Genomic DNA, 24,753 nt, shown 5'->3' on the forward strand with positions numbered 1-24,753 from the left:
TTTTTTTTAATGTGTAAACATCAACATAAGCTGCCATGTGCACATATAATGTGATCCAGTTGCATTGAAAAGATTATACTGTCCCAGTGTGGTCAAACTGAAGAACTGCATGTCTGTAATTATGCTCACTTAAGTCTTTTTTTTTTTTTTTTTTCTTAGGATGAAAATATGATGAGATCAATGCAGCTCTTTGAAAATGTGATGTAAAGAAGATGAACTAGCAGAAGAAAAGAACGAAACAGAAAGTGGGAAAAGAGAAAAATAGGGAGTTTATGTTAATATAAATATTTGCCATATTTCACTGAAGTGAGTTCTGGAGGAGTGTGGTGGTCGTTGGCCATGGATGGATGCATGAGAGTCTGTAGTCTTTCTTTTTCTCTCTCTATTCAAACCTTGTAAAATATGTATTATTCTCCCTTGTGAATGCTGATGGTTTCAAAAGTTACCAGCCAACACTCCTCCTTGATCCAGCTAGCCTTTCAGACCTTCAAGCTGATCCCGAAGACTGCATATGTTTGAAAGGCAATATCTGATGTGTGACTACTGGGGTGGCCATGATCAGGACCCTCCCTCCCTGTGAAAGAGAATGCCATTCTCAGCCTTTATTTTATTTTGATTTGCTTGACACTAGAGTTCAGGACTCTATGTTTGGTGTACTGGAACTGCATCCAGGAGGTCTACAGCCTCCTTTGCTTGCTTTCTTGCCAAAAGAGCTTGCATGATAAAAACCAGCAGATATTTCCTTACGAGCTGCTTGAATATAAAGTTGGCCTTCAGATATCTAGGTTGACTTTATCAATGTGTTAATACATTTCATGATTTATTTATCTACGACAAGGGTTGTGTGGGATACGTGTGGGATGTTGATTTTGTGGCTTGTGTTGTCAAGTTTTAACAACATTGTTTGTGGGTATTTAATGTCTCCAGTCTGCCTGCTTATGTCTGTCTCAATACCTGCCAAACCATTTTTGCCCACCAGATCATAGCGAATAAGTTGGCTGTAAGGTTAAAGGGGTGTGTGTGCATCTATGTACTGTATGTAAATATTGGGAGTATTTAAGAGGCTGCAAAATCACTACTGTATATAGACCCAGTAAATGACAATCCATACCTTTCAATTCCTTCAAGAAGGGCACAAAGGAAAAGCAAGATAAATTACATATAATATTAAAATTATTATTTATTTTGATTGCAAGTGTCCAGTTTAAGCAAGAGAAGTATAAGCTATGGAAATACTTGCAAGCATGGTGCCACATGAAGAAATGTCCAATGAGGCAAATACAAACTGTGAAAAAGAAATATCAGAAATATATGCTGTGCAGTCTCAGTCAAAACCTATTTAAAAAAATATTTGTGGAATAACCATGCAGCTAAGTTTACCGTGCTTGTTTTTTATTATTATAATTATGATTAATATGAATATTATTGTAGTGTTGAATAATAATAAATTATGAGATCTTTAATAACATATTATTGTGTTTATATCTTTTAAATATTGTCTTTTATTATTGTAAATTGTCATATAAATCTGTACAACACTAAGATAGAAAGATAGATACATAGATACATAGTTATCACTTTAATATCTTGTGAAATTAGAATAGAGAGAAAAGATTATATTACATAGGCAATTCTATCTATATTTCTATATTTGACACATAAGGGTGGACACCCAAAAGTCATTTGGGAATGACACCCAAAGTTCTAGTAAATTTTCATATGGAGCTGTTTTACTGGCTCTATTGGAGGACCGTCCCAGTTTGATCAAGAGAATGGGGGGTAATAGAAAGGAATGGGAGTATCCAGTATTAGAAGTAGAAGGTGCAGTAGCAGTTACAGACAAAGATAAAGCAGAAATGTTGGTAAAAGCATTGGTCCAGATACATGGGTCAGGGAACTTAAATAAGGAAGAAAGAAGCAGGAGAGAAATAACAAAGAGAAAATATTTAAAAATACTGGAAAGGAGTGGGGAAATGGACGATCAGCCAATCAACTTTTAATTTACTCTAGAAGAAATGAAAAGAGCTTTAAGTAAATCAGCCAATACTCGTACATCACCAGGGAAGGATCAAATAGGGTACTTAATGCTGAGACATTTTAAGGATGGGGCAATGAGGAAACTGTTGACACTATATAATAGAGTATGGGAGGAAGGTAGGCTTCCAAAAGCATGGAAAGAAGCTATAATAATTCCTATTAGGAAGCCTGGGAAGGATTCATTGAAGCCCACTAATTATAGGCCAATAGCCCTTACAAATATATGTACAAATATGGAAAGGATGGTCACAGAAAGGTTCATATATATTCTTTAGAAAAGAGAGGACTAATAACAAAATACCAGAGTGGATTTAGTAAAGGAAGAGGAACAATGGATCCTATTGTGTGTCTGGAAAATGAAATTAGAAAAGCACAGATAAATAAAGAATCAGTTATAGTGGCATTGACATGATGTGGATGTGTGATAAAAACTAAAAATGATGAATATAGGAGGAAGAATTTTCAAGTGGATAAAGGATTTTATGGGAAATAGGAATATTCAGGTAAGAGTAGGAAATGAAATATCAAATAGACATGAAATAGAAAATGGGACTCCACAAGGAAGTGTAATAAGTCCATTAATGTTTTCTATAATGATTAATGATGTTTTGAAGTTCAACCAGATAGAGAAAGATCTCTTTTTGCAGATGATGGTGCAATTTGGAAAAGGGGAAGGAACATTCTGCATATAAATAGAAAGATACAAGAAGCAATAATAAAGGTAGAAAAATGGGCATATGAATGGGGATTACATTCTCAGTAGAAAAGACAAATACAGTAGTTTTCACAAGGAAAAGAATTCTCCCAGAAATGAACCTGAAAATGTATGAAAGAACACTGGACAGGGGGAAAGATTTTAGATTCACAGGAATCTTATTTGACACAAAATTAACATGGGCAGATCATATAAATAAAATTGTTGGAAAATGTCAGAAAGTAATAAACATCATGAGGAGTTTAAGTGGAGTGGAATGGGGGGCAAATTCTCCTCATTAAAATCTATATATGTGACAATGATTAGGTCTGTGATTGATTATGGAAGTATAGTATATGGGTCAGCATCAAAAACGTTATTGGAAAAAATAAATAAGATATAAGCTCAAGCTCTCAGGCAGTGCAGTGGACCACTAAAAACAACATCCATATCAGCTCTGCAAGTTCTGACAAGAGAGATGCCACTAGAAATAAGGAGGAAACATTACTAATGATTCATTACTGGGTCAATCTTAAAGGGCATAAAGAGGAACATCCTACAAAAATGGTGATACAAGAAAACTGAGAACAAGATAAAAGAAATAGTTTTGGATGGGCTAGTAAAATATATGCAAAAGAAATGGGGATTAATAGAGTCAAGATGACCCCAACAGTTGTAATCCCAGAAACAGAACCGTGGGTACATAAGACACCAAAAATAGACATGCATATGTTGGAAATAAAGAAAGCAGGAAGAGGGGAAATAGATTTACCAACAGAATTTTCAATCCATGTCAGTGTTAATTACCCCCAATATATACAAATATTTACAGACGGGTCAAAAGATCCAGAGCATCAGACAACTGGAGCAGCATTTATAGTACCAAAATGGAAAGAAAGTGGAATAAAACGAAGTTCAGATTATTTGGGAGTATATACAGTGGAAATGCTGGCAATATTCATGGCTTTACAGTGGGTAGAAGAACACAAACCAGGATACATTTTAATATGTTCTGACTCCGTTTCAGTCCTTAAGAGCCTGAGATCTTTCAAATCTAGCCGACAAGATATTCTGTTTAAATTTTACAAGTACATACAAGAATAATTCGAGAGGGTACAGTAATTAGGTTTATGTGGGTTCCAGCACATGTAGGTATAAAGGGAAATGAGGAGGTGGATAAATTAGCAAAACAAGCATTACAAAGAGAAACAACAGAATTACAAGTTGCATTAAGTAAGTCAGAATTTAAAGCAGTACTATGGGGTAAAGCAATAGAAGAATGGCAAGGAAAGTGGAACAATGAAACAAAGGGTAGATTTCTTAACATCATAACCAATAAAGTTAATCAGGAAATAGGAAATATAGGTAAGTTGAGGAAAGAGGAAGTTGTTTACAACAGAATAAGGTTAGGACATTCAAATTTAAATAGTACACTAAAAATAATTGGAAAACATCCAGATGGGTTGTGTGAATACTGTCAGGTTGAGGAGAATATATCACATGTAATTACTGAATGCACTAAATATGATGGAGGAGTTGATGAAGGATAGAATTAAGGAGTGCAGTATTAAGGAATTAACAAATATGTCAAGTTGGAAAAACAGTAGAACTTTCTATGAATTCATAAGAAAAACAGGATTGATAGGTAGACTTTAAGCGCTGTTCCACACTCCGGAGCAGAAGGTGGCGGTAATGAACCATTTACGTTGACCAAGAAGACGAAGAAGAAGACCCGTCCCAGTAATGGGCGTGATTCACACAACGTGTGTGTTAGTGTGTCCATAAACTCGTCAGCACAGGTTACATTCAGACCCTCAAACAGACTGCAGAAATGGATCAAGAACAAATGGGTCCCCAGATCTTCCTGTACGGTATGTAGATAATGAAATATCTAAATCGACCCGTTCTGTATCATGTTAATTGTTAGATTACTAGTCTAAAACGTGAACGTGGCAATAAACGACATTTTGAGTTAACTTAGCCTGCCAGCAACCCTGAGTTATATTACAAGACCACACACTGTTTAACAGTGCATTTGTTGTCTTAAGCGAGTTAAGTACAATCTGACATCTGTCTTAAAAAGCTCAATGCAGACTGACACTAAACTGCAGCACGTTTAGCATGAACTCAAAGTTGCTAATCGGTTAGCACGAGATACTGATAAAGTGTAATACTGATAGTCAGCTGCTGCTGGCCACCTATTTAGATTTAATTTGACAAATCGAAATAGAACCAAAGTATATGTATTAACCACATGGAACAGTTCAAACGAATGTGGCCAGTCTCGCTGCACGTGAATTATTAGCGGTGTGGAAACACGTGCACTGGCCCGGACCTTCCTAAATGGCGCCACTGGGCTACACGTGGGTTAGAAAACGCGTTGAAAGTGCATTTATGAATATAGTTTGAATTCACCTAAAACTACATTTCATATATTGTCCTTTATTTTCTCTTGTTCTGATCACACACACCCAGACCTACGAGTATTTTGGGGTTGTTTGCCTAAGTTATACTTTAATTCTAATAACGGTCCTCTTTTTGTGTATTTAAATGTTAGTCTTAAATCGTCCGAAATATCACATTAGGTTTGAAAGTTGTCGCATTTTACGTCTATAGCAGTAATTTAGCAGTCTGACCATAACGTAGAGACAATCTCACAAACCTTGCCACGTGTACACTTGATTTAATTAGCGGACAGTAGTTGCAGTTAACATGAGTTGATTAATGTTAACTTACATGGTTTGATTCGCGAATAAATTCTCCGACGTGCCATGTATTAATATGCTAGTTGTGAAACACGTGGTGAAAACCTTAAAGCACCCCTTTAAATGTGCAATCAGTCATTTTTTCCTCATTAAAAAAAGTGTAACTCCTAATAACATGAATTGTAATTTTGCAGTATATGTAGGAAATCATGACCACTCGCATTAAAATGAATACGCCAGTCATATCAGTTATCTTTATAAAAACTGTTTTATTCTACACGGAGAGGGTCCGCACAAGGGGGCTGCCATGTTACAATCACATGACCAGCCGAATACTACTAGCTTAAAGGTGCAGTATGTAAGATTCAGAAACCCTTGTTATTAATGACACCTGTGGCCGTTAAGTGAACTGCAGCCAGCTACCTGTTGCTCGTGCACACACTCCATGGGGATGCGAGTGAGCATCATCCAAAACAATGACGTAACGTACAAAGAGACAACATGATTCACTGGCATCATGCTGACAGTTGAGGTAGCATAATTAATTACACAGTTATGATTGTTTTACTACAAACTTTGAGACTGTATATTATATTTGACTCTCCAGTGCTGGAACAGGGCTAAAACAAAGTGTGGATATAGGTCTGACTATGCGAGACTGTAGTTTGAAGTAATCACTTTTCTTTGCAGTAGAGCCCGACCGATTTTAGAGAGGGAAAATTCACCGATTACCGATATGGTGGCCGATATATTTATTTGAGCTGGAATGAAAACCGACCTTTTCTATGTGGATTGTGCACTGATTTTGCACCGATATGACTATGCAAATGTACTTGGAAGGCTGCTTTCTTAAATATTTTTATCAAAGAATATTTGACATTATTATACATGCTCAACAAATTCTAGAAATGAACACAGAAAATAAAGAATAAAAATACAATAAATGGCTAAATAAAAACCAGTACTGTATGTTTAGTATCAGTCAATTGCCCACCATTAAAATAAAAAATACATAGCTTAATTAACATCAGTACTGTTAGTATCAGTCAGTGGCTGACCATTTAAATAAAGAATAAATAAAAATACAATAAATAACTAAATAAACATCAGGGGCCGGTTGCATCAGCTATACTTGCGTTACAACTTAGCCTAGTTGTGGCATAAATGGGCACTAAGTCACAATTTACGCTTCTACTTACAAACTTAGGTAGAACGTAACCCTACGTATAAACTAAATATTTACGGCAGCCTCCGACCAGGAGTAACTGATTAAATAAAAAAGCAGACTCATTTAATGACATCAATGAGCTCATGTTTTGGTTGACAGGCTTCAGTCCTTTCGACATATCCTGATGATGTTGGCATTTACATTTACGAGAGAGAAAAAAAAACGTAAGCAGCTCTTCAGCATGAAACCGATCTAACGGTGCTGTTTTTAGGGTGCGTCGCATGGTGTCAAGTTTCAACACATTCAAAATATAAATAGGATATTAAAATGAATAAATGTCTGTTTTTTCAGCCTGTTGTATTAGTATTTATCACCCCTCATTTATTTTAGATACAGTTCCTATATATTATTATTTACACAGGGCAAATATACTATTTATTAAATCTACTTTTATTATGTATCGTATTTTAATGTCTGGAGAACCAGACTTTTAAATATTACACTTTAAATACAACGACTGGAATTGTTTGGTTGAAGGGGGTACCAAACTGTGCATCCTGAACAAAACAGTTTGGTGAATACATGTTTACACGCTGACAAGGTATGAAAGTAGCTATGTAGTTAGCTGTAAGCTAGTTGCCATGGAGAATAAAAGATGGACTTTATTTACTTTCCAGCATTGTGTCTCACCAATGGCACTTTTCCACTGCACGTTACGGTTCGACTCTGCTCGCTTTACTTTTCTGAGCTTGATTTTCCACTGCAGTTTAGTGCCGCCTCAACGTGGGTGGGATTATAGGCTGATCGTCATAGTTGCGCCGCCTCTACTGCAGTGACATCATCTTAAACGCGACAAACATTACTGACCATAAACAATAACACGACTGCTAGCTGTTAGCTACTAGCTCATTGTGCTGCATAAAGCAGTTGTTGCATGGTGATTTTACACAAGTGTAACAGTTAAATTGGCCTGGTTGTTTTAGAAGCAAGCTTTCCAGTAGCTGGTCAACTAAAAGTGAAGCTTTCAAGCAGAATATATTTAACGTAACAAAACGTACCATCCTCCATCGTTGATTCCAACAATGCTGTGCCCTCCCATGTACCACTTCCACTTTCTTCTGTTTGAACCACTCTGGCTGTTGTGGTCCTTGATGGTTCTGTAGTCACTTCCTTTTTTTTTTTTACTTTTCCCTACACTGTTGGTAGGTCTGGTGGTAGCCGTGTGCAGCCAACAGCTGAGACACTTCCTGAAATACTTTTTTCGTTTTGCGTAGTTTCGTTTGTCGCTAACGAGAGGAATGTCTGCACCTCGTTTATTGACCACGGCATGGTTTTGCACACAGCCATTTCTTTTTACAATTTGAAAGTCACGTGAACAAATGAAACGGCTATCGTTGTTGCTAACTTTAAAACTAGCAGGTTGATATCTCGTGTCGCAAATCCAGTGACGCTGGTAGTGACTATTCTCTGACCAATCAGTGACCTGCTGGGCTTTGACGACACATTTAGTATCGGCTCGGCTTGCTTGGAACCTCGACCGAGGTGGTACTAAAAAAAGTACCAGGTAATATCCACAGTGGAAAACATGGCAAAAAGTGAGCAGAGTTGAGTCGAGCTGCAGTGGAAAAGCCCCAAAACTAGGTAACAGCGAAGCGTGAAATCAACACTCACCACACACAATCCACCACCGCACCGTTGTCTGCTGAGCTGCAAAAAGATGCTCTATTTACCTTTCAATCTGCTACATTACTGACAAAATATAGCTGGCTAACAGCAAACAGATGTGATAAACATGAGTGACATGGTTGTCAGGGACAGGGTTAACTTTATATTAGTTATATAAAATGATGGGGTCATTTTTTATTAACTTTTCCAGTATGTATTTCACAAACTAGTTAGCAATTTAACGAGAAGAGACCGTTTAACTCCGCCCTGTCTGCAGAGCCACTGTCAGATCAGAGTCAGCTCTGTAAACAATGGAGTCGGAGCGCACTCTGCTGGACAAACTACGCTATGACATCAATTCTAAAGCATTGTTTTCTGCATTATATGTTCTGAAAAATAGTTTTCATATCGTCGTATATCGATATATCAGTCGGGCACTACTTCATGATACATAGGCTATCATATAAATGCAGTCAATGTTGGCGTTGGCTAGCTAGCCAGCTTTATCAATAGCTGTTATCTAAATTTGGTGGATGATGACCATAGCTGTTTATAAAATAGACTGTACATTATAAATATTTTGACACAATTCAGTATTGATGTGATTCCATCAACTGTCATTTTGATATTTTATTATAATAGAATGTATATGTTTTCTGTATAACCAAGTTACGTTACTCTAATGAATGGGTCTTTTTGAGTTATCTTGAACATTGTCTAGCATTCATTTCATGTGTTATTGTAGTTTAGCTAAAATTACACAGATCAATCTTTATGGCACTCTATTTCTCATGCTTTGCAGTTATGTAAGCGTACCTGTCCAATAAGAAGAATGCTACTTCAGGGTTGGTTTTGATCCCCAAAACCAAACGAAGGTCCCTCCAGGAATCAAATACCCTGCCGATGTTCACTCTAGTTTTCGCTCGGCCACGAGCATGTTCCCGCTTAGCCAGACGGGATTCGATAGATAAATGTTTTTTTTTTATTTTTGGCATTCTCTGAGTTTGTGTAGGAGTCGGTGTTGTGCTGGGAGCCGGACGTTTGCTGGATTCCATTTCTAAGATAACGTTACCTAGTGTTGCAGTTTGTTGTCGCTGTTGAATAGTGGAAGAGATTCACCAAGGCAAGGCTCTCGCGAGTGCGCATAAAACTTCACATCCTTTGGATTTTCCCGGCAAAACCGACCCGCTCCCTTCGCATGAAAATCAGTCTAAAGGCTTTAATAGGCAACCTAGGAAGTCCGGGAAGGGCTCATTTTTTTTTTTACAGATGTGTTACAAGCTGTTCACACATTGGCAAAAAAAAAGGGCGAATATTACATGAAAATTTTTGCATTATTGCATTTTAATCTCCGTAACCATTCTGTTATTTGACACTTTCACTCATTGATTTAAGTAATCATGGCTGACCATGAGCACAAATTTCTACAATGGCATCTGAAATGGAAAACTATTGACTTTAAAAAGTCCAAGATGACACAGACAAAAGTTACTGGGTGCACCTTTAACCCCCTCACCATCCTAACAGGTTGAGGGGTTATGATGCTCTGTACACTGCATTTAACATTTATTAATTTGTGTTTTACAGGCTGTGAGCTCAAGGCAGGAAAAGATGTCATTTTTAACCCAGAGCATGACGATTTTGATCATCAGTTATCAGTCAGAATGGTATGCAGAGTTTGCGGTTAACCTAAAGCTCTATTATGATGCGGCATACCATTTAATTTAAATAATGGTCATTTATCATTCCAGTAACATTTAAGACATTTATTTATATTCGTGCAGGCCTGCGTTGATCCCTCAACAAAAGATGAACTGAATGTTGTGGAGATTGAAGGACTGGACTTAGAGGGTCAGAAGGTCAAAGCAGTGCTGGCCACGCTCAAACCTTCCACTTTTCCCAGTGTAAGTAGAATCTCTCGTTCTCCCTACAGTGAGCAGTATAATTTCAGCTGAATTTGAGTCGATTCCTTGGAATTGCGCTTGTAGATTTTTATTTTATTTTTTTAACCAGTGTATTTGTGTTGCAGGTGTGTTTGGGCGGGCTTGAGATCACTCCACCTGTAGTGTTCAGACTACGCACTGGTTCTGGTCCAGTTCACATTAGTGGACAGCATCTTGTTAGTGAGTAAATTATACTGTTGTAGTTCTCACTAATCTAGAGCACTTTGCACTTCTCTTGCAAAGGAACATGGAATTTGCACCATGTTATGGGCAAGCAAGATGATGTGGTTGCCCTGTTAAAGGAGTTCTCTTCAAAACCCCACCCTTTGGAGACTGGTTCTGAGCCTGTATAAAAATCTTTGTGAATCTTACCACTAGGAGATCTCCTAAGAGTTCCTAGCTAAGAGTTTTTGCTTAAAACTTGTTCAAAACTGCTAAGATTAAGTTTTACTATTGAAATCTTAAGGTAAGTGTAAGGTGGAATTGACTTCTTTCCTATGGATGAGATCACGTTCAATGAGTGCGCTTTCTTAAATGGCACAAATTGATTGGCAGACATGAACTGCTATTTGTCGACACATTCATTTTAGATAGACAGTTGAATTATGTTCTCTAATGGAAAGATTTCAGATAAGGTGTTTGTATTTATACTAGGGGTGTAACGGTTCAAATTTCTCACGGTTCGGTTTGTATCATGGTTTTAGGGTCACGGTTTCGGTACGGATCGTTATTTACAATGTTTAGAGAAAAAAATTATTACTGTCAAATCCAAAGTAAGAATACTCCATTTGGTAACACACACTTCAACAGGTTTGCCCTTAATAAAAATCATGGTTTTACAGTAACCATAGTTTAATGGTTGTATTTGTAGTAAAACCATAGTAACCACAAAATCAACATGGTTACTCTCATGTTTACAATATATAGTATAATTATTGTTACTATATGGAAACTACAGTATTACTGTTGTAAAACCATGGTTAATTGTATCAAAACCATGATTTCTGCAAAGAAAACCATGGTGACAGCAGTCATGGTTACTACATTACCATGGTTAATTATCGTTAGGGTCTTTAACTAAAACCCTTTTCTCTAATTACTAAATCAACATTTTAACTTAATACCTGCACTATTAAGCTACATGCATCTACATAAAATGCATTTCAAACTCTACTGCACATACAGTATATTCAATATTCAGAAGCTGTACATCACTATAGAAGAAAGTTTGCTATTAAAATGGATACTAGGGATGTTGTGACGTGGCTCATGTGTTTTAATCATACGTGGAAATCACACATCTTTGTCAGCGGAGTTGGGAAACATATCGTTGGCAATGAACACCACAATCGTTTAGTTATTGTTTTATGCCTGTCCGAATTAGCAGTGAGTGCCTGCTTAAAAACGAAAGGGAGTGTATGCAGTTTCGGCTCATCTGCAGCTCTGTGTGTGCTGCGCGCTGTCTTTCCCTAGTGATTTCGGCGTAAATTATCATATTTCAATGTATTACCAGTATACAGCAGTCGCGTCGAGCGACGCCTGCAAACGGTGTCTGTTTTGTAAAATAATTTTGACCATCGCTGTTGTAATTGACTGCAAAAAGAAAATGTTTCATGACAGGAGACCTGAATAACGCAGGGGGCTTCTCTATCAGTGGCTCGTTTTTTCCGCTTGCCATTTTCAACTACACACAACGCTTGCAGAACAGTGATGTCATCAAGTTGACCCACGTGAAACGCAGGCGGAGCGTATCCCTCTTCAGATCCATTCAGGTGCATTAGCTTAGGTTGTAATTGTGCGTGTATATTTAACGCTTTTCCTTCACAAAACCTTGTGCTCCAGATGCCTCAAACTTGAGGTTAATCGCGGTGCCAATGCTAAACGAACATGGGTGGCGAACCGTATGGTTCGGTGTATTTTACAGCAAACCGTTACACCCTTAATTTGTTTACAATTAACTTGCAGATTTAGGAGACCTTAGGACCTAAGTTGCAGTGGGTTTAAGAGCTACTTTTAGCATTAAAATCCTCCATGAATTACTCTTAGATGAAAAGATAAATAAGGAAGGACACGTCCATAATTTAAGTAACATTTTTAAATTTGAGTTAGCTTTTTTTATCCTTAAGATTTCTTTGTGAATATGGCCCCTGATTCACTGAAAAGGACTGCCTACTCTTTTTTTTTTTTTTTTTTTTATGTGTGATGTTAAAGTCCCTTAAAACACTTAACAGGACATTCGGAGAGTGTGCACAGGAATTAGACTGTACTGTTCTGCATGTTAACATTTTTGCTGTGTTGCTCATGAATTTTATTGCCATAATATTGGAATCACACCGTTTCCTTTCAGTCATGGGAGGGGATCAGTCTTTTGACGAGGAGGAGGAGGAGGAAGAAGAAGAAGAGGAGGAGGAGGAGGAAGAAGAAGAGTTAAAGACTACTAAGAAGCGGCCAGCACCTTTGACCCTGAAGCCTTCAGTAAGTTCTGGACTGAATTTGTTGCAGCCTTTTCATTATGCGATTTATGTAATGCTGTGATTCATTTTCAACAAACTTTCTCCCATAGAAAAAAATGAAGATGGATGATGAGGAGGATGATGAAGAGGATGAAATTGAGTAAGTGTTATCTTGTCCTCCATATTTCCATCATCTAAAGTCAGGAGTCTTTAGTGTTTTAGTAAGAGGTTGCACTAGAAAAATCCCTCACTTTGACGGATTGAGTTGTAAAATTTCAGTCGTGGTTTATTTTTATCTGTCATACTTGTTTTAATTTTACTAGGGATACATTCAGGGGCGTAGCATCCTTTATAATGGTAAATACATGATCATGGATATGTAATAGATTTTTGACTCCCCCAAGCAAGTGTGATGAAACCAAGGAGTTCTAGGGTGAAAGTTCTACCTTTTAAGTCAACCGATGCACTCAAACAAGATTTGTTTTAACTTTGCAGGTTACGTGCGGCTTTAAATGGAAGTAACTGTTCAGTCAGAATTTTAAAGTGCATACATGCACAAGTTCACGTAACTTTTTCAGTGTGCATTATATCAACCCTTGGTTTTTAGTATTTTTAGCAGTGTTTTTAACTTAAAGATGTTTTGTTTGAATCTCCAGGCAGTTAACGCTATAAGTGATATATAAAATGCTATTTTCAGGTTTAGGCTGAAAGAGAAAAAAAGTTAAAAATTTGAACAGAAAATCCAGTAACTGAGTCACTGACATGGAGAAAAAGCAGTGTTATGTGAAAAGATGTAAACGGCAGCTGATGTTTAAAGATATATTGACGGCAACAAGGCTAAAGGCCAAAGTATACTTCACGTGTCTGCGTTGCGGATCGCTATATGCGTGACGTAAATTTCGTCATAATCCAGTCTGCGCCAGAATTTCTCGACACTTGGATGCATCGTCTGCGTGCATTGTCGGCACACTCTACTAAATGACTCCACTAAAACAGTATCACAAAGCAGTTGTAGTGGGCATGCGTCAAACGCGTTTGTATTCGCTCATGGTCAGAAGAGTACTCGCAAAGGCAACGCGGTCGACCAGAAGCCTGTTGCACGAAGCGGTTTCAGTGGCTACCCAAGTTTGAGTTTAGTTTGAGCAAACTCTGGTTATTCGGGCTCAAGAAGGCAGGTTGGTTTTTACCAATGTTCATCGCCTTAGCAACATACGCCACATGGCTAACCTGCTCCGGAGCAGGTTTATTCTGGTTTACAGATCGCAAACTGATGCTGAACCAATCAGCTTTTGAGTTAAGTGACATCTCTGACTCAAAGTAACTCCCCCTTTATCTCTTGCACCAAATTACTGGGTTCTTACAAGGTGCTTGAAGTACTTGCATTTGGCTTTTTCAAATTTAAGTCCCTTGAAAACCCTTGAAAATAGCCATTTTTACCAAGAGGTGCTTAAAGTTCTTGAATGATTGAAAATCGTGAAATACGTTACTTAAATCGTTTAATAAATGAAATGTATTTATTTTCTGAAAAACACAACGACAGACCACTAGACCACTGCTGAAACTGGCAGCACATAGACGGTGCTGTCATATGACACCTGTTACTTTTGGCAGCGCTGTTCAGAATGGGCCAATCACAATCAATTGTTATTGGAGAATTTAAAAAATAAGTATTTTATTGGTACTGCTGTGGCAGATTTAACATGTATGAATCCTTGCAACTATCAGTTTTAATTAAAAATTACTCTCCAGAGTAGGGCTGCACGATTATAGCAAAAATCATAATTGTCGATTATTGCCCTTGATATTATCGCGATTATTAATGTTGATTAAAATATTAAATTACCGTAACGTCACAAAGCCAGCAAAGTAGTAGATTTCAATGGTGGATATGAGCTGCGCTCCAGTTTCTTTTAAGCATTACATATTGTAATAATGTTTGTTAATGTTAGGCCAAATAAAATTATTTTAAATGGATATCTATGGTATAAAATCAAGTTATTGCTATATTCTTAAATTATTATTCCGCGTACAATAAATAATGGCATTCAATATTCAAACTTATTAACAGCCGATTCAAATTGACCAAGTTACTGCGTTCAGTAAGCCCTTTGGTGGGACCATTCATCCCATTAGAGCTTCAGTGGTGATCTTGTTCATGTAAGATCATCGTTAGATCATTTTTGGCCTCAGTGGTTGCACTTTGGAAATTAAAAACAGTCATTTGCAATCGGACTTTGTGCGATTCGTGAAAATGTTAAATCTACCAATGCCAGCTGCATGGGAAATGTGTCTTATTAGAGCAGATGCGATAACAATGACGGTGATTCCTGAAATATGCTATTCATGCCATATTCTTTATGTTGGCTACACCTCCAAAACAAACTTAGAACAGTTAATCTGAATTACTTTATTGCTATTTTATATAAATCAAATTCACATTGGTCTACTTATTAAGACAAAACAAAACTGTTATTACATTTTTAATAAATTGTACACAGAAATCGAGCAATGCGACAAACTCTCCCATTACAATGACTGCTGTCACTCACTGAAGGTTTCAGACCTGCATTTTGACACAAGCTCAATGACGCTCCACACAAAGTTCTGCACACTCATGAATGCTCTCATTAAAATCAAAGCTGTCTAATCAGCATAATAAATCAATTATTTACATCGCATCTATGCCTTGATTGGAACGGGAGCGTTTTAGTTTTGTCTTGTTGCTCATTTGCAGTGTATTTTACATCTACGTTCAAAGCGAGCAGTGCAATATGCCATGAATCCAAAATAATTCCAAAGTGCTTTTTGCTCTTGTTCTACAGCTTCTTTTCGAGTGTCAGGTGATGTTTCTTCAGTATTAATTTTCGTGTGCCACCACGAACAGAGGTGGAACATAAAGCAAGTGTCTGAGCATTCAGACGGTTTAAAACTTGCGGATTAGGATCAATTGTCATTACTGATAGGACGGGGGATTAATTTAAGTGGCTCTGATTGGCCATTGACATTTCATTGCTCAACGGACATGGTAGTGATTGGTTAGAATACTCGACCGCTGCATAAAAACACGCTGTAAATAGAAACCATTGATGCAACAGGAGCAGACTTAAATTGAACGTTGTAATCGTCAGTTTTCACTATTACATAATCGAGGCAGCCGAAATCATAATCGCGATTAGTTTTTCAATTAATTGTGCAGCCCTTCTCCAGAGTGAAAAAATTAGATGAGATGTAAAATGTTCTGAGATTTGAATGCAGATCAATGGAGGATTCAGTTTTGTGAGTTGTCTAGCGCCCCCTTGTGTAAAGAAAGCTTTGGGTCTCACAAAATGTGTTATTTCTGACAACATTTGTGTCAGTATCAAAATATGTTGTCAAACATTGACTTTTTAGTCATAAAAGCTTTCAAATAGTGAAAAAATAAAAGGTATCATTCTATAACCTAATTGTTAATGATTTGAAATGGTTTGACTCTGTCTTGCTAATTTCTTAGAAAATATATTTGAAATTGTCAATTGCCTGAAATCCTTGTACCCTTCATCTGGTACAACACTTCTATGACATGTAATATTATTTTTTGTATTTATTTTGTACTTCTTAATACAAGCATTAGTGCAAAGCTAAACAAGTGTACAAAAAAGCAAAACAAAATTAATAATTTAAAAAGATCGTTTGTCACTTGATTTCATGGCATTGGTGCTATCGATGTAAAAAAAAAAAAAAAAAAAAAAAATGTAAATACAAAAAGTTGTGGGATATAAATTAAAGTTAAGGTTCAGAGGCTGATTAAATATGCATAAAGTGATTGATCCCAGTATGTTAAAAAGTTAATCACATTTTAACTAATATTTTCACACCCAAAACCCATTTAACCCTCATTAGTGTTAACTTGCTTCATTCGTGAAACAAAATAATATAATAAAAGAACAACTGCCAAGTTGTCCTTTTTATAAATAAAAATGAATGTCAACATGTTGTGAAATGTTTACCCTCAGCGTTTATAGGCATAAACTGAACTGAACGGAAAATGTCAATATTTTGTAATTTGGAAAGTCAGTTTTTTGAGAGTGACCCATTTGCAATTTGGGTCAGTTCCTCACATAAATCTGTTACATAATCTGTTTTAGAAAACATGGAACATAGCACATGAGTCATATGCACTACTGTTTACAGACCCAGTTATTCACTTTTGTTGGAAAGCGAAGAGCGTTTTAAAGGAGCACACTACAATTGAACATCAGTTTAGTCATGAACCAAGAATTGTTACTGCGAATATGTAGTTAAAGATGCTCAATGAGATGTTGTACTTGTAATAAGTGGTGTTTTATAAAAATAAGTTAACTGAATGAATAAAATATTTTTATTTAAAATGAACAAAGAATTAGTTTTAATAACATCTCGAGCATAGTCCTTAAACAAATAAAAATGTGCTTCAAGTCATTGAATATCCTTGAATTTAACTTTGAAGCATCTGTACGAATACTTGCATATAAGATGGTTTATTTGAGAGATCGGGGAACCTTTTACCTTTTGAGCACAACATTAAAATGCAGTTGAGTTTCTTTGCATTTCTTTACATACTGTACCTGTATGCAGTGCATAAATCTGAGAACCTTGAAGAAAAAAAAAACTGCTTCGTAAGTTGATTCTCACACTTCAAAGAAAAAAAACTTTGTGTGAAATCTTTGCACATGAACAGATATACTGGTAAAATAATATTCTATCAGACTATCACACAAAGTGACATTGCTTGCACTTAAATTAAATTAGGCTTTTAAATTAATATAAAAGATTTTACATTTTAGATAAATATATAGATTATGCTTTTAAATTAATAATCGTGTCTTACTGTGAACCTATATCAGCTAAATTAAACATTGTTCAGTTTTGTTTTTTTTCTTTTGTAGCAGCAGCAGTTTCTTCATGCTATGTAAATGTTTAAATTCTTTATATTTTCATAATGCTCTTTAGCGGAGACATAAACCATGCTGAAAGTCTTGCGAGAAGTAAATCGCACTGACTCTCTCCAAGCTTCACCAATTGGCTGTTTGTGGCAAACGTCACTCATTCATGTAAATGAGCATCAGAGTTAACCATGATCTCAGGATCAAACTCTGAATTGACAGAGACCACAGGCACAAGCCGATCCGGAACGCTCAAAAACAAAGTATTCCTGGGCTTTTACAGTTGAGTTAAGCACATTCCGTTAGAATTTGCATTTCTTAGTTTCCCATTAAAGTCCACATTCCCAGAAGTGAATCGATCACTCTCTTGGTTATAGCACGTTATTAAAGAGCCCTTTTTTTTTTTTTTTTTTCTTCCCTGCTTGTGCAGAGGCTTAGTTTAGTATGAGCGAGCAACACAGCAGTCATATTTCCCCACCCACTGTTCGAGCCACGCTCTAAATCAGGGGTGTCTCGAACACGAGTCCAATTCAACCCACCTGGGCATCCGGCGCTGCTTGTCTCATACATGCATACACGCTTCTCATCTGAAATGGGACCTATAAGTGACACTGTTGTGGAGAAACCCAGTTTATTTTTCCCCACTCGCATCAATATTGAAAACATAGACGATGGACAGATACAAGGAAAGCTATTAAATTAGGAAAATATGCATTTGTACTTTGTGTATTTATAAGTACTTTATTAGCACATTGTAGGGTAAAGATTAGCTAATATTAGGCAAATGTCATTTTTTACATATAGTGCTATCATTTTTTTAAATATCCAATGTTGTCTAAGTTGTTGGCCTAAATTGATGTGAATATAAAAAAAAAATCTAATTGTGTTATGTAGATAAACAGACAGTGAGAATTATTCCGAACAAAGTCTAATTTAAAAAAGTTTCAGTTTTCAGTCCAGTTGGATAACATTTAAATTTCTGCATCACTGTTGTTTAGTACTTTTAGAAATTGACACTTTTTTTTGTTTTCAATTTTTCCCTTCCAGGGATGAGGAAGATGAGGAGGAGGAAAGTGAAGAAGAGACACCTGTTAAGGTGATACGAGTTATTCAGCCCAAACTAATCTTGCACAATGTTTAAAAGTGTGATCTGATGTTACTTTTCATTATTTAACGATTGTTTCGTTGTCCTGTCAGGAAAAGAAGCAACCATCCAAACCACAGACCCCAGCACAGAATGGAAAAGGAACCAAGCCCAGTACACCAGCTGCTAAACAAGTTAGTACCTCTATTCTGGCAGTAACTTTTCCACCCTTAGTAAAGCATTGTCTTGCCAGTTAACACTTAAATACCTCAGCTTGCATGCTTTGTCAGGCTAATAATGTTGTGTGTCCTCAGAACAAAACTCCAGATAAAAACAAAAAGGGGGACAAGAAAGCACAGTCACCCAAAACACCACAGACCCCTCGAACACCACTCACAATACAGGAGATGAAGACCAAGATGATGGAGAGTGTTGAAAAGGTTTGTTTTTTCACTGTAGTGTCCACTCTCCATCAAAGTACATATCAATTCAGAATGAGTTTACGAAGCCGCCCCTCTGTCAATGGAAAATGTTCGGCTAGTCAGTGCTTTTCTGCCTGACTATAGTAAATGAAGAGTTGTGTGCTGATCTAGGTTTTGTTGTGCAGGTACGTTAAATGGTTATTGCAGTTCAGTTGTAATTACTAAGATAAACAGATGTTGTAGGAATGGTTACATAATGAAGATTATTATTTTGTTTAAATAGGGTGTATCACTACCAAAACTACAGCTGAAGTTCGAGAACTATGTTAGGAACAGCTTCAAAAACAACGATGCAAAGGTATATACTTTTTTTTCCTTTTCTTTCTCTGTGTTCTATTTGTGACCATGTAAAGGGTTATTTACAATAATGTACAGCTTAAAAAAAGCTTAAAAGTTGTAGTGCAAATTGTTTGGATGTGCCATGGTCCGTAGATATGCCATATGATTTGGAAAGTTCATAGTACACAGTCAAGGATAGTGTATGTACACCAGAATAAGACACAAATCTCATCATCTTTTTTTCTTTCTAAAAGGTCATTGAGGAGCTGTGGAAGTGGAGACAAACTGTCAAAGAGAAGAACTAAATAACCTTTTATTTTGCTTAAATTATTAGGTTAATTTCCCCCTTTCTTGTTACCCATGATTTTACTTGTTGCCTGTAATTTTATGTTTGTCCCCCATCCTCTTGAGTTATGTGAAATCTGTGCCATTCCTTTTAAAACAGACTTTATTCAGTAAGTGACCTCTTTCATTCTTTGCAATCTGCCCTCACCTTAATCCTGTAGTGTTGTCATGTCCATGGAACCTGGCCTTAATTTGACCATCTAATCGGTCAAATGAGACACTCTGAACACAGTCTCTCAGCCCTCTACTGTAATTTTTATTGGGCTTTGTTGACTGCACCCGTCCTTGGTTTATTTAAAATGACATGGAAATGTTTTCGAGTGATCTTTCTTTAGAACACAAAGAAGTTAATTTACTCGAATCTTGTAAAGCTTGACCTGGTTTATAATACATAATTAGTGGGTTCCTGAATGGTTTCAATGAATCATTGATCGTGTATTTCAGCAGTTGACATTGTTTTGTAATGTTAAAATGCTGTTTGAATGTTTTGATGTTTGGAATTGATTTGTGTACTCCAAATCCAAATGTCAACCATGTATTTTGTAGTTTATATCAAGGTTTGTGCAGCCAAATCTTGGCAATAAAACCAAAACTCTTAAGCTTTGATTAAAATTCATATGTGATTCCTTTTTTTGGGGCATCCTTGAATCCAGCATTTAAATGCAAATAAAGTTTATACTGTAATTCAGAATTAAACCCAAATATTTTATTTTGGCAGTGTTTCTGATGCTAAACACCAGGGCCTGTATTCAGAGATTTTTCTTGCCACTAAGAGTTCTCCAAGAGTTCCTAGCTAAAGAGTTTCTGCTTAAAACCTATTCCCAATACTGCTAAGAGCAAGTTTTATTAAGGAATGGGGGAAAGCTTAAGGTAAGGGTGTAAAGGCAGATATCATCTTGTTGCTATGGATGTCACATTCCATGAGCATGCTTTAAAACTCCCAACGTGATGGGTATATTGTTTATATTTAATACACAAAGCTAAATAGAAAAGTAGAGGATGCCACCATTAGGATAGAAGATTTATAAATTGAGTCTGGCCGCTTGGCAACAATGTTGAGGACTTTGTACTGGGCGTCAAAACCAACTTGCTGATACAGGGAATGGAAGTGGACATTCAATCACTTTAAAGGCTCCTACACACTGAATTAAAAGGTACATTCAGTCATTTTTTTTCCTCAAGTTTTACTCTTAATTGCAATTTTGAAACCATTTAGTTATAATTTATGAAATGATGATTTACATGAGATGAAGACTCCAGTAATATCAGTAACCTTATAAAAGCTGTTTTATAATACATAGAGAGGGTCCCCTCATGGAGGGGTTGCCATGTTAGGATCACATGACCTGCCGAATACTACTCCCATAATCTCAGTGACCCTCCTGTTATTGGACACTTTTTCTCATGGATTATATTAATCATTGCTCACTGTTAATTATTTTTTTTACAATGGCATCAGTAACAAAACTGTGTTTGAATGATGCTGCATCCACTAGGCATCAGAAGCTACGTTTCCATCCAAATATTTTTATGTGCATTTTGATAATGCGCATAAGAAATCCTGAATGGAAACGTTTGATATGTGAATAAACTAAAAATTAGCATAAATGTAATGCGCTAGGAGGAGGTGGATTTTCTAGAGTTTTGTTAAAATGCACATTAAAGTTATAGAAATGGCTTATTTGCATGAATGATGATGTGTTGACCATTTGCACGGTGGTCTTGCTTACACCGAAGGTCTCGCCAACAACACTGTACTCTGCACAAGTTGCAAGCTTGCAAAGCGCGATGGCAATGTGCTTGTCGGATGGTATAGGTGTGCGAGAGCTTGACGTCACTGGCTCAACTAAAGGCCTGACCAAGGCACACAATTCTTCAAATTTAGCACTGGTTAGTCGAAAGTGCTTCACCCACAGATCGTCATTAATGTGGGTTCTCACAATCCACCAGAACTTTTTGAGAGTGGGCACTCCCAGGTATATGGAGGCTGTTGGCGAATGGGAATAGCCATTTGGGCCCTCATTATGTGAGCTATTGCACTTATTCTGCGATGTCTCCTGGTAGCATTAAATAACACAACGTACAATTGCTTTATTACAGCAAATCGTCTCGGTTACGTATGTAACCTCAGTTCCCTGAGATGAGAAGAAAAAGACATAATGTGTCACTAAGTTGACGCTATGGGAGTGTCCTTCTACATGACCTAGTTGAAACCTTTCTGCAATAAGGATTGCATATGGTGTTTAAGCCCCGCCCTTTTAGGTGTGAAGCTGTCTGGTATAAAAGTGGGTGCGCAAACACCATTCCTCAGAATTTTCTGACTGAGCGACAAAGAGGGCATCGCCCGCACCTCAAAAAACCCTGAGTCCATAGTGTGGCCAGCTTATGCAATGTCTCGTTCCAGCGTGCTAGACAGAGAGGACTTGCTATAAGAGAGACATTATGTCTAGGTTGTAAAACCTTGCAGATGTGTTTTGAGAAGGCCATCCTGCGGCAAAACATATGTCTTGTAAGGACAAACCATTCGTCCATGCCCATGAAGAGGCTCACCTCGCACCCTGTGATTCGTAAGCCAGGGCGATCGCATCAACGATCTAGTGAGAAAGTCTTTGCTTGGAGACAAACATTCCTTTCGTGTGTCCTACATAGCACACAAAGAGCTGGTCAGACAGTCTGAATTGGTGGGTGCGCTCAACGTATGTGTGTAGCGCTCGCAGAGGGCATAAAAAATGCAAGGACTGTTCCTCATCCAAATTAAATGGAGGGAAGAAGGCTTGAAGGTGAACCACCTGTGCTCTGAAGGGTGTGGTTAGAACCTTAGGCACATAGCCTTTCCTGGATTTGACAGTGGTGTTTGAAAGACCCAGACCAAACTCCAGACATGAATTTTCAACTGATAGTGCTTGCAAATCACTGACCCGTTTTACTGAGGCCAAAGAGAAAGCACTTGCAATTCAACATAGTCCAGAGGCTCGAAGGGAGGCCCTGTGAGCGCTTTTAGGACCAAAGTTAGGTTGCAAGTCGGGAGAGGGGGATTTAGCCACCCTGCCCCCTTAAGGAATTTTATGATTCAATCATGATTGCCTATAGAGGTGGCGGCTTCAGGTGTGTGATACGCAGATATAGTCACCACATAAACTTTCAGCATTGACGGAGTGAGCCCTATGTCCAATCGTTTTTAAAGAAATGTATGAATTTCAGGTATGGGGCAGTTCACTAGGTCTTTGCCGTGTGAAAAGCAAGTAAATGTTTGCTGCGGAGAGTCTTGTTGCCATGAAAATCCCGCCCGCTAACTTGTGTATGTCAACGGCGAAGTAGTAAAAGACTTCTAGACAAGAGAGATGCTCGCTATCTTGAAGGAAGAAAATTTGGAGGAATAGTGTTTGCGCACCCTTAAACACCATAGCCAATCCTGGTGTATTGTAGAAAGGTTTCAGATAGGCTGTGTAGAAGGACACTCCCCATAGCGTATAATGTCAAGTGTACTGAATCGTAAGGGAAACAACTCTCCCTGAAGCAAAGAGCTCAGCAGCTCCATGACAAAAAGTCGAGCTCCCTTTAGAAAATGCGTATTTACAGTTCATGGAAACACTCGATGTTTCGCATTTTCTTTAGCTGAAATTTCAGAAATACGCATTAAAATGCAAAACATTTTGTTGGAATCCCAGCTACCAATTCCAAGACGACCGTAAATGAAAAATTACAGAGTGCACCTTTAAAATAATCCTGGAAAAAAAATGAGCCGCTTCCTCAGATATCTTTTTTGTAGTCCTGGGGGATGGTCTCTGGTTACAAAGCAACCAATCACAGATGTTTTGGTCTGCCTTGACAGGATACATTGGGACATTTTTGGAGAGGTGCAGGTCAGGCAGGTGTGTAATCAGCATCAAATGACGCCTTTCGCTCAATTCTGATTCATAGTCTCCACAGTTATTAATCAAACTACTATAAAATGTAACAATTTATTTAAATATCACTCTTCATTCCAGCCCATGTAAGAATATTATCAATTCCGTTTATGAGTATATTTTGCCAAAAACGGCGCAGTTCACGGCAATCTCCCCTTCACTACTATGGGAATTACGGTAATTCCGACATGACCTGAACGCATTATAAATCCAGCGTTGCATCCTAATATTCAAACTTCCCTAAGTATGCCATAAACAGTCTGCCAATATAGTATGTCCGAATCCTCTGTATTCATGAAGCAGTAGGCTAAGCCTACCTACTATTTCCGGCGAGATTCTGAAGTGTGGATGGACTGGACACTTAACGATCCCATAATCCCTCGGGAGCTGAAAAGATGTCATTTTCAAAACATTTAACAGTTAAATCGGGCGGCTCTTCTCAACTGTAAGTGATATATATACCGATATATATACCAATAAAGTTGTTTGTTTTCACGGTTATTATGAAGACGAAATCTGAATTATTAATTGAGGCAAATATGTTGCCAGAGTTTTCGCGCATGGTCAGAAATTTGGAGACTGAGCATCGTGTCTCGCACTCAAAATGTTTTCAGCTGATGGTAAAAAAAAAAAAAAAAATTTGCTTTGACCTGGTTTATGTTTTTTTTATTTTTTTTTTTATTTATTTATTTATTTTTTTCATTCACAAAATTAGAAGAACATAAATAATTACAGCTCATTTAAAATGGCAAGTTTTACAGTAGTGACAGGTTTCGGCAATATTGTGTCAGATTCCTCATTGGTGCCACAGTTTTGACGTATAACTGTTTCATTTATTAGCTGATATTTATAGTTACCAAAAGTTTTATTTCCCTGAAACCATGGTTTGAAGAAAAAACATTTCATCCAAAGCTTTTACATTCAAGTGTTTGGTTTTGTGAATTGTGATATTTTATTTTCCCTCAAGGCACACAAATGGTGTTGCTGTACCTCTGAATTGCAGTGCTACGTCTTTAACACCGTTTTCATTTTTATGTAAGTCTTTTGGCTGAGTCTTGCAAGGCTGTATAGTGTAGACTCATAAAGGGT

General features: G+C 37.2%; 2 protein-coding genes across 4 annotated transcripts in view; both read left to right on the plus strand.

The window, feature by feature from the left end:
- Nucleotides 1-1,463, plus strand: part of LOC127433168 (Kv channel-interacting protein 1-like) — a 73,147-nt gene extending 71,684 nt beyond the window's left edge. For all 3 annotated transcript variants that reach the window (XM_051684869.1, XM_051684872.1, XM_051684871.1), the window contains exon 8: nucleotides 160-1,463. In XM_051684869.1, coding sequence (XP_051540829.1) covers nucleotides 160-207 — 48 coding nt within the window. In that variant the 3' untranslated portion in view covers nucleotides 208-1,463. The remainder of the gene's footprint in view (nucleotides 1-159) is intronic.
- A 2,993-nt stretch (nucleotides 1,464-4,456) lies between these two features.
- LOC127433165 (nucleophosmin-like) lies at nucleotides 4,457-20,372 on the plus strand. The gene is made up of 11 exons (XM_051684864.1): nucleotides 4,457-4,602; nucleotides 9,857-9,936; nucleotides 10,054-10,173; nucleotides 10,299-10,392; nucleotides 12,560-12,687; nucleotides 12,776-12,825; nucleotides 18,614-18,662; nucleotides 18,764-18,844; nucleotides 18,965-19,090; nucleotides 19,356-19,430; nucleotides 19,666-20,372. Exons 1-11 carry the CDS (start codon nucleotides 4,563-4,565, stop codon nucleotides 19,714-19,716), a joined length of 894 nt encoding a protein of 297 aa, XP_051540824.1. The 5' UTR covers nucleotides 4,457-4,562; the 3' UTR covers nucleotides 19,717-20,372.
- The last annotated feature ends 4,381 nt before the right edge of the window (nucleotides 20,373-24,753 follow it).

This window comes from Myxocyprinus asiaticus, chromosome 43 (assembly GCF_019703515.2).
Source record: "Myxocyprinus asiaticus isolate MX2 ecotype Aquarium Trade chromosome 43, UBuf_Myxa_2, whole genome shotgun sequence".
NCBI classification, from domain to species: domain Eukaryota; kingdom Metazoa; phylum Chordata; class Actinopteri; order Cypriniformes; family Catostomidae; genus Myxocyprinus; species Myxocyprinus asiaticus.

Coding starts and splice junctions, on each gene's coding strand:
- LOC127433165 (XM_051684864.1), top strand. CDS start 4,563: ATGGATCAAGAACAAATGGGTCCCCAGATCTTCCTGTACG. Junction 19,091..19,355: donor TGATGGAGAGTGTTGAAAAG/GTTTGTTTTTTC, acceptor TTGTTTAAATAG/GGTGTATCACTACCAAAACT. Junction 19,431..19,665: donor TCAAAAACAACGATGCAAAG/GTATATACTTTT, acceptor TCTTTCTAAAAG/GTCATTGAGGAGCTGTGGAA.